The 13181-nt window shown below is 46.1% G+C and overlaps 1 protein-coding gene across 1 annotated transcript; it reads left to right on the top strand.

The window, feature by feature from the left end:
- Positions 1-5483: 5483 nt before the first annotated feature.
- On the top strand, positions 5484-12097 carry MORN3 (MORN repeat containing 3; the record flags this gene model as incomplete). The annotated part of the gene is made up of 6 exons (XM_084297593.1): positions 5484-5572; positions 6561-6716; positions 7217-7374; positions 8911-9070; positions 11470-11654; positions 12029-12097. The coding sequence occupies exons 2-6, from the start codon at positions 6572-6574 to the stop codon at positions 12095-12097; spliced, it is 717 nt and encodes a 238-aa protein (XP_084153719.1). The 5' UTR covers positions 5484-5572; positions 6561-6571.
- Between the last annotated feature and the right edge of the window lie 1084 nt (positions 12098-13181).

Below are 13181 nucleotides of genomic sequence, written 5' to 3'. Positions count from 1 at the left end.
GGCCGCGGGGGCCACGCGCGCCCCCTGACGTCATCGCGCGGGGCTGGGCGCGGCGCTGAGGCGGTGCTGAGGCTCCCGCTCCGCCCTCCCCCCCCTGAGGCGATGGCGGCGCTGAGGCAGAGCCCGGCCCCGCGCAGCCCCCGGGGATTAAAAGCTCCTCGGTAGGCTCCAAGGGGGCGCTGGTGGAGTCGATGTGCCCCGGGGATGTGTCCCGCAAAGGGATCTGGTGGCTGAGGGGATTCAACGGGGTGTTGGGGGCTAGGGGAGCTGGTTGGGGATAGGGCGCAGGCGGTTGTCACGGCGGGGAAGATGGCGAGGGGCTGGGGTCAGGGCGCTCCACATCGTGAGTGTCAGGGGAAATAGGGAGATATCTGGGGTCTAGGAACACCGGGTTGTAAATATCGAGAGAAAATGGTGAGGGGTTGGGATCTGGACACACCACGTCCTCGATATCAGGGAAAATGGCGAGATACTGGGGTCTGGGCACACCCAAATGTCAATGGCAGTGAAAATGTTGAGGTGTTGGGGTCAGGGCACACCAGATCCTCAGTATGGGGGAAAATTTAATGAGCAGACGAAGCCCACACAGACACTGTTGAAGCATTTGGCTGCATCCCATCCCTTCCTGGCACACACAGGCTGGGCTGCTAACAGCCTCCTGCACACCTGGCTGAACCCAGGATGGGGTTTGTCGGTGTGCTTGTGGGCTGTGAGGTGTTCAGTGGGGTTGGCAGAGGTAATTTGACCAAAAGGCAGGCAGATCGCTGCTGTCAGTTCATAGAATGGTTGGGCTGGAAGGGATCTTAAAGATCATCTAATTCCAACCCACTTGCTGTGGGCTGAGACACCTTCCACTAGACCGGGATGCTCAAAATTGACTTAATTGCCATTAAGTAAAAACATTTAAGTAGAAGCACTTCAACATTTATAGGACTACTTTTGCCAATACTAACATTCAAGAAGGTACTTTGAGAAAATACTGTAAATAACCCTTAAAACTATTTATTTTACTTGTTATCTATAAACCTTAAAAAAAAAAATTCTTAATATCACTCTTGGATATTTGCCCTGGGCTATAATTTTTCAGCCTTGTTACATATTTGTTGGGGCCAGAGTGTGTTTCTGCAGGCAAAGCCCCCAGGGAAGGTGTGCATACAAAAGCAGGAAATTGTGAGCATTTCCTACCAAGAGCCAGGCTGTAGAGTCCTGTAGAGCAGTGAACAGAGACGTGCTGAGGGATCACCAGAACTTTATTCAAAGCTTTAATATTCTTCCCCTTCGCCTCTTGACAAGCAACAATGCTTACAGGTATTGAGGCTGTATATAATTATAACCCCAAAAGATTTCTTTCAAAGTCTTTTAACTAAAATGTGCTAATTATTTATATTTGTTCAAGAGGTCTTCGTTTTCTTTAAAACAGTAACACAAAAGAATTTCATTACACACGAGAGGCTATCTGCACTGCTAGTTCTAAAAGTATTTAAAGTTGTGCAGTTACAAAAGATTTCAGAATTACCTGGAATCTATTTACATCTCCTGGGAGATTATTGCTGTTTGTATAATCTCATTATTTAAATCGCATCTTTGCATATAAAATCAGTGAAGTAAGACAACAGTGATTTTATTTTTTTTTTTCTTGTAAGAAACTAAACAATTTGTTTATTATAGGTGTATATATTTTTACTTGCTGAGAATTGAAGATTTTTATTATATATGTCAATTATAAAAGGACTGATTTCTTAGTTAACACTTGTAAAAGAAAAATCAAATAATTTATATCACAGTATATGGTCTTGAGAGACTCAAATTTGCGTATCCAAGTTCTCTGCATTCATTTTCTTTAAATATGAACATCTCCTTGAGTTTTCTGGCTTTTTGCACTTTTCTGTGTGCAACAACTGAAATGTGCTGCAAAATTAGATTTCCTGAAGGAAGAGACTCAAAAATCTTTCTAAATGTTCACCAATTTAACTTTTTAACAAGATTTCAAATTGGCAGTCTCCTTAATAGAGATCCTGCAAAAATCCTGGTGGGATGAAGATACCACAGTAGGTCTGTAAGAGGGTGTGCACTAATCCAAAAATCCTTCACAGCGATACCTGACAAATACTGCAGATCTAAGTCAGATCTTCTCGCCCCAGCAGACGAGGACACGGGGAAGGGACAGCCCAGAGGAGCAGCGGACACTCGCATCTCAGTACGGCTGTGCTGGAGGCTGTCCATCTCTGCCTGCAGAAACAGCTCCTGCCGTGACAGTTAGGAGAGGTACAGTCTGCTGCAGAAAAGCTATTTTAAAAATGCCACTCCTGGCTTCACACCTCACCTTTCCTGCCCTGTGTTAGAAACAGGTTCTGCAGCTCAGCTGGAGTGTGGGGCAAATGCCTCAGAGTGTGTCCCTAGGGCTGGGGCTCCAGCAGCCCTGCCTGGTTTTCTGGAGTCTGATTTATCTCCAGAGAGCCTCCATTCTTTCTGCATACTTTTCCTGCAGGCCTGCTTAACGAACCACACATGCTGCTCAGTCAACAGCTGATTAACCCCATCATGTACAGTTTTCATATTCAATTTCAAGGATGCCTCCCTGTCCACCACTGCAGTCAAGACCTGGGCAGTTGCACTGGCTATGTCCCCAGCCCTCCCCCTGCTTCCACAGCTTAGTGCTGGTATAGGTGAGACTTTGATTCAGTTTAGCATTTTACAGAAGCCAGAAATGTGGCTGTGCAGGTTTAACAGTGAGAGAGACTTCTTATTGTCTCTTTCACCAGTGTCTTTCATTGTGTCTTTCACCAGTGTCAACACATGACAAATGTTACCTTTCCTCTGAACCTGGGTATTTTAAAGAATGCTTTTAGGTATCTTGCAAGTCTAACCTTCCAGCTTTTTAATGGCTGGCCTTTCTTCTAAGGTCTTTGAAAAGCAAATTTACAAATACAAAATCTGTTTTGCCTGTACCTTAATTAATCACGAAGTCATCAACCATTCATTGCCAGAAAACATATCAAAGAAATTGAGTTAATTATTCAAGTTAAAGATCACGGCAAAACAGTGCAAACCGGAAAGGATAAAATGCAAACATGGTAAATTCCCATTCACTCATCAGGTGACAGTAAGTCATGGTAAATAAAATACTTAGCTCATGTTTCAACTGGGAATTGGTACTGCTGATCTGATTTTGTAATCTGGATTTATTCCTCAGTTAAGGACTTGGAACAAATGAGGCATTATCTCATGCATGGCCAAATTTCTCTTGCCTCCGTCATCATACCACGATCTGCATGTTTTAAACCAGTGCTGAGGATCCTACCAGGCACTCTCCAGTTGTGCAGCAAATAATTCTCAGCTTTGGGTAACTTCATTGGTTTACATCAGTTTGAGCAGTGTTGTTGCAGGTATTTAAGTAGAGGCAACTAACTAAATCTGCAGCAACAGAATGAAGTACAGGGGGAGAGAGTATCTGGTAAGCATCGGCTTCCGCTGCCCTCTAGTAAACATTTCACTTTGCATGATTATGACGGTGCTTGAACATTTCAGATAACCTAGAGCTCTTTAGATTGTTTGGATGTAAAAGCAACACTTTTTTTTTTTTTATCTTGAGAGAGCTGTTCACAGCAAACAGGAGGGAAGAGATTTAAAGAAACACCTTCCCTCAAGGCTGTTATTTAAGCAAAAATCAGCCAGTGAAATTTGTATCTCAAACCTTCTACATTAATCCATCCCAAATCCTGCTAATAATAATTCTTCAAAACAGAGCTGAGGGGAAGAGCCCTCAGTGCTGCACCCACTCTGTATTCATTCGGCCAAAACTGACACACGCTTGGTTCGAGTCCAAGACCCTCCCACCGCTTCCTCTGGCTTTTATTTTGAATATAGCAGCAATAAAACACACATCTGAGCATCCTACTTCCACAGTATGTTGTTGTCACATTCTTCACCTTTAAAGAATTCCAGCATATGTTTCTCTAAGTGTTTCTCTCTATTTATTCTACAGAGTTCCCAGAATAAACTTAAATTATTGACTCTGATAGTTTTCAGTTGGTTTGGGCATTTCACTTCAGTAATTCCCTGAGCTTTGAGAGAGCAAACTCAGCTCAGAGCAGCTGTCTGCTTTCATTGTGAAAATGATTGGTTTCAGATGTTGTAGAACACCGAGGTCCTCTGGGTTTATTTAATAACAATAAAAAATCTTACTCTTTAAACTGAAAAAAAATAAGGCATATTCATATATCTTGAGGCCTTGCTCCACAAATGGCTGATACCTGGGCATGTTTCCCCAGCATCCTCCCATTGCTTGGTTTGTTTTTCAGCATGTACTGGAGCTACAATCCTAGCTGGAACTTGGAGAAAGATTTTCTTTTTTTAAATACAATATAATTAAAAAATATTTTAATATAATAGAGCCCTCTCTTAAATCATTTGAGGATCAGCCCTCGGCAGGAGAGCATTGCTGCTTTGTTGAAAGGTGCAGACTCAGTCCTGGGGTGTCTTTTGGTTCTGTTTAGCAAGTGCTTTGCTAGAGAGACCAGAGCTCTACTCGGATTTTTTCTATGCAGCACATGCTCATACATTATTTTAATTACCATGGGGTTTACTTACACATGCCTCTGTGCTTTCTCTAAACATTAAAAAGGTTAAGAAACCAATTTGTGAATTTTAATTTGTTGCTTAATTATCTTAATCCTTTTAAATTCTTCACTGCATCTAAACCAGTTTAAAATATATATTGAATTTCAAATACACACATGCATATATCTTCTGTTTAGCAAAAGCTGTGGTTAGGTGATACACAGTTTGGACTTGCTTTTCAAAATCCTTGGACAACCTGCACTGTTTAAAAATAAACAAGTGAAATTGTCTGAGCTAGCTAATTATTTTAATTGACAAATTCTCAGTTAACTGCAGTGCAGTATAGTGGCTGAAACAGTCAAAATAATTAATACTTTTCCAGAAGGGCCTTTTTCTGGTTGCAATTTAAGACTGTCATTTTTGGGCTGCAGTAAGCATTTTTTCTTCTCCCTCATGGGTTTCTCTCATTTCCCCCACAAATCCCCGTCTCCCTCTCCAGCACTGTACCTTTGCCATGGTAAAACACAGGAACAATTGTCTTTGGTGATTCTTAGGCTGTGCCCAAAGCCAGGAAACATTTTATGAACAAGGGTGATTAAATCCTTCCTGAACATCTTCATCTCGTTTTTAATAACAGGAAGTGTCAGGTTTAGTCAGATTTCTGCATGGGACTTCTGATGTGTATTTTTAGGGGTTTCTCCATTTTCTTCTGTCACTTGCAAGACTGATTTATGTGTTACCCGGCAGTGCTTTAGAAGTGTCCTTTCCCTGCAGGGTATGTTGGTGTGTGCACAGCACTCCCCTTCCTGACAACAACGGCACTGTCACCGTGCTGTACTTTCAGATCTCTGGAGTCGCCGAAGCGGGCCAGGAGCCAGTTTTCATTTCCCGGTGACTTTCCCTACGGGCTCCCATCTCCCTTAGCGCAGGAGTTTGGCAGAGTTGCTATGACGACTCGGCCCTGGCGTGCACAGCTGCAGCACCCAGCCCACACCGCTCTCTTCCAGCACAGGTTGGTGCCCGTGGGGTAGCTGGGGCTGGGCAGGAGAACGTGGGTCCAGCTTGAGGGTGCTTTGCACCTCCAGCATGTGGGCTTTCCTGCAGCATTACTTCTCTGCATTGCTTTCCTCCACCTTCGCTGCTAAAATCTCCCCCTCCCTTTGCTCTCTTGCATCCTCATCTCGCTCACCACAAAGCTGAAGTGGGGGCAACACAGAGGAACAGGCCCGCAGCCCCGCTGTGGGCTGGCACCCACCTGGCAAGGGTGGCTGCAGGAATTTTCTCCCCCCTGAGCTCACAATGAGTTCCATTCCCACTGCCACTGCCTGCCCCATGCTGCCCCAGTGCCACGGGTGAGGAGCAAGACGGGTAGCACAATGCACAACGCTGCTTTGTTTTGGGTGGGAAGGACTTTGAGACACCAATATATTTATATTTTTGGCAATGATATCCCCCTAAATCATTTTTGAATGACCAAGTGGAAAACAAAGGGTGAATGCTAACTCTGTTACTCTGTTTTCTAAGAGACATCTAGCTTTTACTCCCTAGCAGCGAGCTATTTCCTAAAAACAAACAATTTGCTTGAACCAGTGCTCCTGCTTGGCAAGGAGCAGGTGGAGGATGAGCCTTGGGAAGCAGCTTGTCTGGGTCTCCACTGTGCCAGGACACGGCTGACCTTCCCTCATGTCCCAGAGTCCTCTTGCAGGTGCAGAGACTGATGCCCATCGCAGACCCATTCTGCTGAAGCTGATTTAGCATTTCCTAACATACTACAAGCCTATTTTTAGATAGTGCAGTTTCATACATTGGTATTTTTAGATACCTTCTGTTCGTCATATCCTTATATGCATAATTTATCTTTGATATAGTGTCAAAAACAGACATCAATTACTGACTCAGGTGCATATTAAAATACAGTTCACGGATAGGCTGTTCTACGGTACCTGCCTTAGTAATTTCACCCTAATTTATTTCTGACAATCGTTTGTTTTCCTCTCCAGCTGAAAACACAATGCCTGTTGTGAAATACCCCAGGGCTGTAGATCCTCTCTGGCATGAATGGGACGAGAAGGCACAGAAATGTGGATTAAGACATACGATCTATGCTGTAAATGGGGATCGGTACACTGGAGAATGGCTGGACAACTTGAAGCATGGTAAGATGTATTGTGTGAAGAAAATGTACTGATAGAGGTGTCTTTACAAAAGTTCTGAGGGGCAGGGAACAGTCAGGGGTTGTATGTACTCCTGGAACAGCATTCACACATGTTTGACAGTATGTGTTAGATATAATGCCCTGCAAAAATGTGCTCAGACATATTTCTGATAGGCAACATCAAGAGCTTTTACATGCACTCAGCTGCAGGGCAATTACCTGAACCATGTAGATTATGGCTGTTAAAAATCCTCTAAAAATCCAACAAACTGCACTCAGCTCCGTGCATCCAAACCCAGCTGTGCTCAACAGAGTGCTCTCGGCTCCCACCGCGTGGGTCCCAGGGAAAACACAACCCAGTGCACAGAAACAGCCCAAAAAAGCAGGGTTGCTGCTGTATCACTAGCACTGAAACGTGCTTGGCTTCTGTAGTATTAATTTAGCATCAAGCCTTCTACCCACTGCGATGACCTCCCTGTTATTTCCTGTTCGTTGAAACAGGGAAAGGCACCCAGATCTGGAAGCGCACTGGTGCTATTTACAGCGGTGACTGGAAGTTTGGGAAGCGGGACGGGTATGGCTCATACAGCATTCCTGACCCCGTGACCAAGGAATACAAGAAAGTGTACACAGGCTGGTGGAAAAACGACAAAAAATGTGTAAGTGTGATTCCCAGCATCTGCCCTGAAACATGCAAAAAAAACCAAACAACTTAAAATACTGATTTTTCAAATAGTGTCTGTCCCCTGAGGCTGCACTGAAGGTGTGGAAGGGTTTGGGGGAAATTAATATGTAGAGCAAGAAAATGAAAGCAAGAGATCTCAAATTGAAGCTGTCTCACAGTGGGGAATTTTGCCTGCCCTCCCTGCCCTTCTGTCTCCAGGCTTGGCTTTGCTTTAAATTTTGCCCCTCCAGAGAGCCCGGGAAGCTTCAGAGTGGCATCCTGCACCCTACAGAGCCTGTGGTCCCCAGCCCCAGCAGGGAACTTGCTGATGGAACACACTTACAAGCACTGCAGGAAAACACAGCTTAGAAGCGCTGTGCTGCAAGTTTTACAGCGCATTAAGCAAAAAACACAAGTTCTTTAGGAAATTAAGCCTGTCACATAAATCACTGGTTTTTCTACAGGGAGCACAGTGAGGAAGTCATCTGGTAAAAATGACTGCAATCCTATGTGCAAAATCCTTTTAGGAGCATTTTCTGATCTGCCAATGGGAACCTTGCATTCGCCTTTGTGTCCGCTCCTAAATTAAATTAATGGCCTCTTATGCTTCTAACTGGCGTGCAGCTCTCTGGCTTGAGCCTCTTTGCAGGAGCTTCCTTCCTCATTCCCTGAGAATGCATTTTGGATGTTTGAGCTCTGGCAAAATATGACATCCAAACATCTTTTTTTTTTCTTCCCCCCCCTATAAAATCCTCCCCTTTATATCCATACAGTTTAATCGAATTAGTGCTCAGAAAAATCAGTTATTTCTGTAACTGATTTTTTTTTTCCCCAGAGATAAATTACTGCTTTCTTCCTATGGGAAAACTCATTAATCATATGTAAATATGTTATCATGCCTTGTTTTAGGGATGTCTCTTACCTGGAAAGCCCATGCATAGGACAAACACCTCCCTGGGGTTTCTGGCTTGCACACAATCACTGGGCTTAATTCATAAGCTCACCAAATCTACCACCAGCATCAAGCTGAGAGCCAGTTTGAGGAGCAAAACCTGTGTGGGTTTATGGATGGAGCAAAAGACAAAATCCATCATTAACAACACTGAGACTGTTAGTCTGCCCAGGGCAGCGAAGGAGTTGCCAGCCTGGGATGCTCGGGGCTGCAGAAGACATTGGGTCAAAGGACACCAAATCCCACTTGCAGAGGCAGGTGTCTTACATTGTGTATCCTCATGCAGGTTTATATACCTGTAGAACCTGCTTTAAGCTAAATATTAGCAGCAGTCATGCCAAAAATAATATACAGAGATACAAACCTGAGATTTTGTCATTGAAATATCATTGGCCAAAAAAAATCCTGTAGCATCACCTCTATTTCCTTAACCACACCTTCAGCACCTGGACGGTGGTTGAGCTGTGCCGCCATCAGGCAGCTATGTGTCTAAAGGTATCCAAAAACTAAGATCCCCAAATCGAACACTGACACCTTTCAGTAGCGAGGCTCCTAACTGCCCACCTCTGCTGCGCACAGGGCTACGGGACCATGTTCTACCCCAGCGGGGAGTGCTACGAGGGCGAGTGGAGCGGCGGGCTGAGGAGCGGCTGGGGTCGGATGTGCTACAGGGACGGCTCCGTCTACGAGGGGCAGTGGCTGGCGGGCCAACCAGGCGGGCAGGGGATGCTGTGCCTGTGTAAGTACCAGAATGTCCATCTGTCCCTGTGCAAAACCCACACAGAGCAGGGATGGTCCTTCCCTCAGAGATGATCAGCATCACGCTACTCTCCTGACACCAGCCAGATCAGTGGGTGCTGCCTTGCATCTCCCACACAGCCTCATCTCGGGATGGAGGCAGCTGCCCTGTCTGGTTCCTCCTTTGGGGCTCTGGGCTGGAGGCAGCAGGGGCTGGGTGAGAGCGGGTGCCACAATGCTCAAGGCCACACACATGGAAGCTTGCTTTTGCTATGATTTACATTTAAATGACAGGGATGGTTAGGGCTAGAGATAATACACTGTTAGGTCAGAGAAGAGCAAATCTCTTTTCAAGCCAGGCGCCTTGCCAGGCATGCTTTCTAGCTACTGCATACCAAAGAGGAGACCATTTTCCAGTACAAAAAAACAACAGAGCTGTCTTTCTGGGCTCATTCTATCCTCTCTCATACTTCTGACGCTGGCTCACATTGAGCAAATTAGTAGGGGTTTCATTAGTACACAATCCCTTCCCAGACATGACACTGAGTGTATCACAAATTGGGAATGTTGGGGGCATCATAAAAACATAAATCTGGATTTTTTTTTCTTATTTTGCTGTGGATTTAACACATTTTTCCCCAAAGCCAAGAATCCCAGTCCTTCGCAGTATAAGACACTGTGTTCCAGGAACGTTTGAAGAAATGTTATCTATTATTCATCTCTTCTTTTTATCTTGGAAGCAATCTTCAAGCCAGTCATTAACTAAGCAAAGCAGCCAGGAGGAACAAGCACAACTTCCTCTGCACATTGCGTACATGACTGTGCTCTCTGCTGGCCGTAAATTCAGTTTGGACCGATGGCTCATACCAATGACAGCAACACATGCTTCCAGGGGCAGCTCAGTCAACTACCCCACTTTGCTCCCATCCAAGTCACCCTCCCCAGTACAAACCGGACACCCTCCAGGCTGACCCACCACTGCTGCACAGCCCTAGAGCCCAGCTGCACAGCCTGGCCCCCCCCCCCAAGAGCTGGATTCCTTTGGCTAAAATTAGCCAGAGTGATTATTCTGTACCCACAAACCGGTAACTCATGGAGCTTGGGTGCTGGAAGCATGGTCGTGTGCTGGCAGCGTTGCAGCAGTGAAAGAAAAAGTTCTTCAGCACAGGTCACAACGAGCCGCAGCTCGGGGTAAATTGCTCCTCTTGGCAGTGTGCCTGGCAGGGCAAGCGTGGCCAGGAGCAAGGTGCTGTTCTGCCACCACTGCTGCAGCACAGCAGAGGGTGAGACAGCCCCGGAGGCTCTGGGAGGACAGTACATGGGGCAGTGGATAGGGACACTGAAATGCCACAGTGCAGCCTGTGCAGGCTCCTACCCAGCCCAGCCTGTGATTTTACTGTTTTCCAGGTGGGCAGAGGCTGGAGAACAGGAGCCAAGCAGCTCCCAGGCTGATCCCACAATTTCTGCCTGGATATTTGCGTCATCTCTTGCCTCAAGGAATGACAGAGTTCAGCTGAGACCCAAAGATATTTCCACCAAGTCACCTAGTCAGAAATGCCCATTTGTTGGCTTAGAAACCCTGTGTCTGGGAAAAAGGGATGGCAGAGGAATCTCCCAGTGAGAACAGGGTGGCCTGGATACCTCCCACCACCACCAGCACCCTGTGCACATCTCGTTCTCAAACAAAAGCCTGGGATGAGGCGCCTTTCCTCCCCTTGCAGCTCTGCATCATCAAGGGGCGTTTCCCATTGATTATAGATGGATTCCCAGGGAGAAGCACACAGCCCCACGCTCTCTCCACTTGCAGAAAACCACAAAGAGATGCCACACAGCCAGAAAGACACCCTGTAAGAGATTGCATGAAGCCTTCAGACGTTTCAGGAACTCCCATGCCATAATTACTTGAGACACAATCCACCTACAAGTATTTGAAATTGAGATTATTTTAGCCAGCTGCTGCTGCTCCTCCTTGCCCAGACAAGCAGAGCCCTTTGAGGCAGGCTCCCTCTGCGGTGTGTGGCAGGGACAGACCTGAAGCTCGTGTCCTGTCAGTGCTCGGGCTGTGAAGGTGACTCAGTGGCTTGGTGCCCAGCCCGAGCTCACGTGCTTGGGATTTGAGCACAAAATGAATGTCAGCAGGAGGAGAACAAAGCAGGGCAACACACACCTTGTGCTGGTGACAAGCGTGGGCTCCTTCGCCAGGCATTTTCTCGCTCTGCAGTACAGCAAATGGAGCAGTGCCAAAGCAGCACCGTGTGCTGTGGCTCCCTGGGAAGGGCCAGACTGGGAGCCAAGCAGATGATCTGCTCCTACCTCAGTTTGCTGCCTTGCTCGGTTTCACGTCTAGTCCTGTGATGAAACGGTACACGTTTCACTGCCTGTTCGTGTATTGAATTGCAGCAAATGACAATCGGTACGAAGGAGGTTGGAAAGATGGAAAGAAGCACGGGCCAGGGCGATTCTTCTACCTGGATAAGGGACAATTGCTTGAAGGCATCTGGGTGGCAGACATACCAAAATGCGGGATTATGATCGACTTTTGCCGAGATGAAGCTCCTGCCCCTACTCAGTATCCAATCCCCAAGGTAATTCCTAGGAATTGTTTTTGCTAACGATGTTTTCCACCAGCAGCACTCACCAGAGTCTGAGGAAGCTCTTGGGGCCATGCTTTGCTCTACAGCCACTGCACCAGCCCCAGGCTCTCGGGGTGCACACTCAGGCTCTTGTCCAGCACTGAGCTGACCCCACAGGGACAAGCAGCCAGTCCAGTGGTACAAATCCACTGCTGGAGCCTCAGATTCACCTGCACCTGTGAAAGCACACACTTCTGCACTGAAACCTGACCCAGCACAAGGGAAACGCAGACAATAGCTGCAGAGACAATAGTGGGATTTGATTAAAAACCAAGTGATTTCTCTGAGCCCTCTCTACATAATTGATTTGCATTCTTCTTACTTAGATTGAACTGGCCGATCCAGATGCTGTCTTAGCAGAGGCCCAAGCGATGTTTGATGACAGCCAAAACTGATAACCGGATGCTGAAGAAAAAGAGATGCAAGATAAGAACGTGAGCCTGGGTTACTTACTCATTTGAGTCTCATGTCCTTGCTGTGGTGTATCGCTTTGTGGTCACCCCGTTTGTCCTTCAAAACTGCCCCTGTATGCTTCAGCATGAGGCCTCTTCCCACCCACCATTATTAAAAAACAAACAAACAAACAAACAAAAAAAAAAAAAAAAAAAAACACAACAAAACAAACACAAGCTGGAAGAGGCAGTGACTCGGGCCACCTCCTCTGGCTTACTCCTGCACAGAAATAGCTCTCCTGTTGGTTTCAAGGCCTTTAACAATGCCTTAGAGAAAGCAACAGGGTTTCAATTAAGTGCTATAAAAACAAAACCCTAGAGAAGTACAGTCAAATAAATGCACCTCAGCTTAGCTGGATACATACTGGTGAACCAAGTGGCTTTGGAGGCTGTAACAGGTGATGTTTCAATTAGCACTTTTATTAATGCAGCTTTACTTGCTGTCTGTGCACATCACGTAACACAGTGCTTTTTTCCCTAACCGCACCGGAGCAAAGCACCACATCGAGCACTGGCTCTGCTCCTGTGCCAGCCCACGGCCCTGCACTGGCTGCTCCTCCTGCACCGAGGGGCAGAGGCCACACAGAGCTGCCAGCACCAATAAGTGTCACCTACAAGAACACGAAGGAAGGTGGCACTGCAGCCACCTGGTGAAAACTGCACTGTGGGAGAGCGTGTAATTAGTTCACCTGATTTAAACTGCGCTTCTGAGTATCACGTCTTGTTCACAGTTCAAGCAGTCCCTTGACTCTTCACATTTTCTCAGCTGGAAGATAACCTACTTTCCTACTTAAACACTCAGAGTAACAAAACATGCCTAGGATCGAGGTTTAAGCAGTGCTGGTGGGAGGAAAAGCATGCTGCCAACATTATGCTCCCTATACCTGTGTGAACAGGAAACTTCATCTTTGTATGACTGAAATGACTAATGGAGTTCCTCGGAAATACTGTTAGAATTAGCGCAACATAGCCACAGAGATAATGGATGTAAAGAAAAACATTTTTTTAGCATCTAAGTAACAAATAA

Source organism: Netta rufina (assembly GCF_964035555.1).
Source record: "Netta rufina genome assembly, chromosome: 17".
Lineage (NCBI taxonomy): Eukaryota > Metazoa > Chordata > Aves > Anseriformes > Anatidae > Netta > Netta rufina.
This window is presented reverse-complemented; position numbering and strand designations above follow the sequence as displayed.